At 37.4% G+C, this 6,466-nt stretch overlaps 1 protein-coding gene across 1 annotated transcript; it reads right to left on the bottom strand.

Moving 5' to 3' along the window:
* Positions 1 to 3,464: 3,464 nt before the first annotated feature.
* On the bottom strand, positions 3,465 to 5,320 carry LOC114712095 (9-cis-epoxycarotenoid dioxygenase NCED1, chloroplastic-like). The gene has a single exon (XM_028896561.1). It carries the CDS (start codon positions 5,318 to 5,320, stop codon positions 3,605 to 3,607), a length of 1,716 nt encoding a protein of 571 aa, XP_028752394.1. The 3' UTR covers positions 3,465 to 3,604.
* Between the last annotated feature and the right edge of the window lie 1,146 nt (positions 5,321 to 6,466).

Here is a 6,466-nt window from a genome sequence, read left to right as displayed (position 1 = left end):
CATTTGATATTTGTTTTTCTATTTTGCCCTTCTATAAACTTTATAAATAATTAGTTTATTATAATTAATTTAGTAGTGACTTTTGTCAATGACATGTTTAAAAAATTTTACAAACTTTTTACTTGTCAAATGTTGTAAGCTACAGTTTGACGTCCATGCAAGGTTAGATTATATTTATATTATCGAGGGAGGATGCTTTCTCTCCGATTTAGAATACAAGTTACTTTAACAAATTAAAATAAAAAATGGTAATTAATTAATTAAATCTGTTTCAAATTGAATTTTTTTTACGATTTTACCTCTATTAAATAAGGTTGTAAAGGAGAAAAATACAAGTCGCGCCTAAATATTAATTCTAGGGGTAAAATTGATAAACAAGTATTAATTACTTTCTAATATTTCTAATAGACTTATATCGTAGTCACAAAATTTCTGTACAAAGGACTTGTATTATGAATAGGAGGAGGGAGTACTCCTCTGATCCTATTTATAAGGCAGAGTGAAAAGATATTTTTTGGTCCTATTTATAAGGCACTGAGAGAAATTTTTTGTATAGATGTACAATTTTATCCCTTATTTATTATTATGTTGACTTTGTTTACATAAGGTATAATGTAAATTAAATAGAGATAAAGTTGAAAAGTTATTAAATTTTAAATGAGAGTTAATGAAGTTTAAGATTTTTCTTGGTATGTGTGAAACATGCTGAAAGTGTCTTATAAATAGGATCAAAAAGTATTTGATTTATGCACCCAAGGCCAAGATTCTTGAACCAACAAAAGCCTATAATGCACATATTATTGCTTCATTAAATTCAGTGCTTTGCCTAGTCATAGTAGTATTGTTTAATTTGTCTGCCTAGGTGAGGATCATACAAACTACTATATTTTTATTTATTCAGGGCAATCATGTCATCCACTAGTGTGTTTTTCATGGCATTATATTTTTTGCCAAACTGATCAATTATTTTATGTAGCAAACATTGATTCCAAAGTAGGTGTTCGGCCAAAAATGAATGAGATCGAGGAAGCATATTTGAGCTGGTCATCAGGCATTGGCGATACAGATAATCCAAACATGAATTTAGGCAGGCAAATAAACTGTGTCCTTTATATATTATTACTTCATGTTTAAATTCATACGAACCATACATACGCACCTTAATTAATTAAGGGCAATAATTTTGTAATTAATTATATAACTGTTGGATATCTTTTAATTAGCTGGGTAGTGATGAGTGCAGAAACATGTAGGAGATGAGCAATGAATCGGCCACTATATAGAGGATAATGAAGCACTTTATTTATGAAATTAAAGAGGGAAAAAAGGGACCATGTATGATCTCTAAAAGCTCTAATTTGAGGAAAAGTGACGATGGATGGATGGATGGTTGGAGTGAGCAAAATGGACATTTCTCATCAACATAGAAACAAAAGAAGGCCATCACTGATCGTGCACAATGAGCGAACAAGGAAATCCCACAATTATAATATGCTCTATACATATATACAAATGCAAACTCGATTCATTCATGAGATAACACAGAAATATAATGCCCCATCACACACAAAAAAAAAAAAAAAAGATGCTTGACGTGATGGGAAAAAGGCTTCATTTAAGAGATGATCATATATATATTTGTCTAAATTTTTGTAGGATATGGGATGGGCCCTCCAAGCACCCAGCTTGTTTCCCACGTACCCCCCGCTTGACCTTAGTTCCCATAATAATTGAGTCTCTCATAGATTAGCAGCAATATTGTTCATAATGTATGTGTCAACCAGTTTTTCCCCACAATCTGCCAATCAAACTCTCACAAATATCATCGCTTTTTGGCTCAGCAACATCCATCCATATTTGTATTTGTCAAACACTACACTACTACTGGCTACTCTCCAACAAATATCAAGAGTTGACTTAATTGGGATATGGGAGTTTGAGATTACACATTAATTATATTGCCATGTGACAACACCTTTGATATCTGACTCTACGTTTCATATTGCTGGGGCTTAGCTTGCCTGTTACGTTCTAGACGCTGCCTGCTCCTCTTAATTGCCAATGTGTTCTCTCCTCATTGGATGCCTCTTAATATATTAACATACATGTGCCGCTGCTCCTCAACACGCCTCTTTCTGAAAAAGAGGGGAGGAAGAGACATATAGTTAATTAGGGGGTAAAAATTAAAAAAAAAAACATTAAATTATCAGAGATATCCAAATCAAAATTTATAGAAAAATCAGGCCCTTCAAAGATTTGAAGCTTATATTTTCAAGCGGATAGAGTATGTGCTTAAAAATTATCCAGTAATTGTTTACAGACTGATATTACTAACTATAGCCAGTGTGACTCTTCTGTTAGGGGCGAAAACACATGTAAGGAGAAAGATTTTATTTTGATGCATGAAACGTCACCTTTTGATTCTTTTGAAAATACGACAAAACTTTTTATAAATACTCAAATGAAATTTCCTCAACACCGCTGTGCAAGAGGATGGATATTTTTAAATGGGTTTTGGACATATCATTAAAGTGACTGATATATCTTCATCTAATGTGTGTTTGTTTTCAAATTAACTAGGAATTTAAATTTAAAATATATAATTAAAATAATTTGAATTCTTATGATGAAAACTTGCAGAACGAAATGATTTATTTAATTCTATTGAAAATCTAAAGCCCATAAAACATCCAATTCAAATATTTAGGTAATATCTTCAGATTAATTTATTTAAACATCACGAACACGTTTTTCGCATATATTCTTATGGTCCTAAATATAAGACCCATTTTATAGTGCAAATAAAATTGGTCTTACAGGAGTATAAATTTAACTACTCACCCAGTTTCAAATCATTTATTTATACTCCTCCGGTCCTTAATATAGGACCCAATTCTTAAGTTAGTTTTGGTCCTAAATATAAGACCCATTTTTCATATTTATCAATTTTCTCTTAATTATCTTTATGAATACTCCCTCAAGTATAATCAAGTAGAAGAAGGAGAGGAGGTATTATAAAAGATGTTTATGGTATTTTAGGAAAAATGTGTCACTTTTCTTATAATTAACTAACTTACCTAACTTCTTTAATCTAATCAAATTATTTAAATGGGTCTTATATTAAAGACCGGAGGAGTAATATCTTAGAAAGCAGACAACGTCTTTTGGGGTTTGTTTTCATTTTGACGTATTGTTTCTTATTATAGGCCATATCATGCCGAAAGAATGCAGGTAGTGAATTCTGTATGTGTTCACTTTTTTGTTTGCTTTCCGATTAAAAAGGAGATGATAGATACAGCTACAGCTGCAGGGGGGTGTGAAGTAAAATACTTGCACACATTTCAGCAACATGGAAAACACACAGTATATCACATATATAAATTCTACATTATAGTTTTCTCAGTGAAAGAATAAGCGGAGAAACCAGCTGAGCTCCATTGCTAACTACACCGAAAAAGCTACTTGCTGGTCTCCAAATCCTCTCACTTGAATCAGACCCCAATCCACAAAATAAATGGAAAATATGGAGGAAGAGATTCCGGGGACACATCTATGTATCTGCAAGCATCCCTCGTTGTATCTCCTCCGCTGTACTTAATTAGCCTCAGGCCTGCTTCTTCAAATCCTGTGCATGTATGAATGTTCCGTGGAAACCATATGGAACTCTGGAAGGAAGCTTAATGGAAGCTTCTAACTTCAAATTCATGGCATTCACAATTCGCAGTTCTGACTTCCACTCCTTCTCATCATGCACGAATGTTAGGATATACCCGTCATCTTCTCTTTCTGAATGTTGGTCTCTGGGAAGAAACAGAGGCTCCCCTCCGAATCTTTGGTCGCCGTAGACATACTTCTCAATCTCTCCAGTTAAAAGGTCCACTTTGGCAAAGCCTGAAACTTTAGGCCACGGCTCCGCAAGTGCCAAGTACGCATACCTCGTCTTCCTCCCAAGCTTGTTCTTATTCACCATTCCGGCTTCTAAATTCACCTGCTCTGCTTCCGAAATAATGGGTCGGCGCGTCGACTTGCCGGTCTTCCAGTTCAATCGAATTTCGCAGAGAACACTCCTCAAACTCTCGTCACATTCATTGAAAATGGAATCCGCTGGTGTCATGCAAGACCCGATCACCACAACCTCATCACTCTCTGGCTCTTCCCACGCATTCCAGAGATGAAAACAGAAGCAATCAGGAGCTTCGACCCATCTCACCCCTGACGCATCGCTTGCATTCTTGTCCAAAATCCCAAATCGGGACATCTTTTTCTTATCATATATCACCGGAGAGCCGCCCCGAATCATCTCAGAAAGCTTGAACACCACCTGCTGATCTGGGATTACCACGAACCTCTCCGTTACAGCGAAGTCATGCATCATAGTGGGCTCGGAGAGATTGATAGGAACGTCGGGGGATTTTTCACCTTCTGGGGAGACGCGGAAGTACTTCAAGTATGGTTTCTTGACTACATCATAGCTCAGAGCGAAGAGATCTCCGGTGACAGGGTCCACTTTTGGGTGCGCAATCATTGTCGATTTTAACTGCCCATCGAAATCGTAACGACCGACGGTCTTGAGGTCTCCACTGGGGGTGACTCGAACATGGTAAGGCAAATCATCTTCGGACATAGCGAGAAGATGATTGTTGAAATACACCAATCCGGCGTTTGCCACACCCATTCCATGGCTTCTGTCGACGAGGCCGAAGAGCCCACGAGCGTAGAACAGAAGGAGACGAGCGATGCCAGAGTGACCATGAAGCTCACCGATTGCTTTGGGGAACACCGGGCGACCCAAAGCTTTTTCCTGGACGAGACGGTGTGTTTGGGTGAATCTGCAAGCATAGCTGGCAGAGCCGTCTTTCAATTGAACGGCGTGGACCATGCCGTCGCCGTCAAAAAAATGGTGACCAGCGACTGGCTCGTGAAGTGGATTGGCGCCATTACGGAGGTAAACGCCACGAATGCAAGAGGGGATAATGCCAGCGACGGGGAGGGAGTGGTGGACGGGGTTCTCCGGCACGGGCGCAAAGTTGCCGGAGATTTGAACTCTGGGGTCGGCAGTTTTGGGAAGCGGGTGATGGCGCTCGTGGGAAAGCAAGGCTGATTCCACAGCGTCCAGAGCCAGAGACGCGGCCCTCTGAAGAAGGTTGTGAGCAGGAGGAGATTGTTGATGGAAGTGGTCGGGGAATTGGAGTGTTTGGAGGGAGCAAGTTGCGTTGAACTTGAGAGAGGAAGGGGAATGAGGGGAGGGAGAGTGTTTAGGGAGCTTAGGATTAATAGTCCAAGGAGAAGGAGAAGAGGAAGAAGCAAGAGATGCAGGCATGGTGAGCAAGAAGTGGAAATTGCAGGAGGAGGAGGAATGAGGAGAAAGAGGAGGGAGGGGAGAGGTATATATAATGGATGGAGGCTGAAGCCCCACATGAGGGAGAGGGCCACGTGTAAGTCTCCTGAAATGGCAGGATTAAAAATTGCCCCACATATGAGGGAGAGGATTGCTAAAAGGGGTTTGGATTTTCTGACTCCGAAACAATTATGTAACCAGACACATACATAACTTGACAAATGAACTCCCCAAGACTGGTAATCTTGTCTCGGGTCCTTTTTCCTCTTTTTCATGCCGCCTTCCACTCAACCACCTCATATATGCCTTTCCTTTTTATATCTTTTTTTGACCAGAGATTTCCTTTTTATATCATCCTATCATGTAATGTAAATTCCTTGTTACATTATGAATTTTACTTAACAAAAAGTCTTATCTGTCTTCTTTATTTTTTTTTAAAAATACTATATATTTATTTAAATTATTTCTTATATGTATATATTAGAACATGCTTCGATCTTGACCTAATCTTTTAGGGCAAAATGATAACCCAATACGTTTTTTATTTTATTTTTAATATTACAGCAAATTAATGTGTCTCTAATTTGAATTCTGCAATGAATTTGATGTTTGGTGTAATATTTTGTTAGTGATATTTTATTATCATATTGAAAATCAAATCAGCGTCATGTTGGAGAAGCGCTCATTATCTTTATTTAATTTTCATGGAAAGCTGTGAAATGGACGCATGGAATTGTGACGAAAGTTAATTTCTTGAATAAGCAGATATATATAAACAAAGCAGCAGTTAAACTACATTGAAAAGATGATGGTTATGATATGACGTTGAGGGAATAGTTTCTATGAAAGTATGACCAAAACTTGAAAGACACATATTGTAAGGGAAATCTTCGATCTATTTGTACCGCCTCAGGAAATAACAACTGTTTTACTTATTGATAATTACTTTTTTTTTTTTTACTGGAATCTCATTGTTATTCTCACGTTTGCTTCTGCACCACATGTAGACAATAATAAGGTACATGAAAATAAGTGAGTTTTATCTGGGCGCACTGAAAGAAACAGGTGGCACCAATGGCATTAACACTCAATTAACAAATAAAGATAGAGTATTATATATATATATAT

Source organism: Neltuma alba, unplaced genomic scaffold, assembly GCF_004799145.2.
Source record: "Neltuma alba isolate B1F8T4 unplaced genomic scaffold, ASM479914v2 tig00011336_pilon, whole genome shotgun sequence".
NCBI lineage: Eukaryota > Viridiplantae > Streptophyta > Magnoliopsida > Fabales > Fabaceae > Neltuma > Neltuma alba.
Note: the sequence above shows the minus strand (reverse complement) of the source record. Positions and strands in the feature narration are given on the sequence as shown.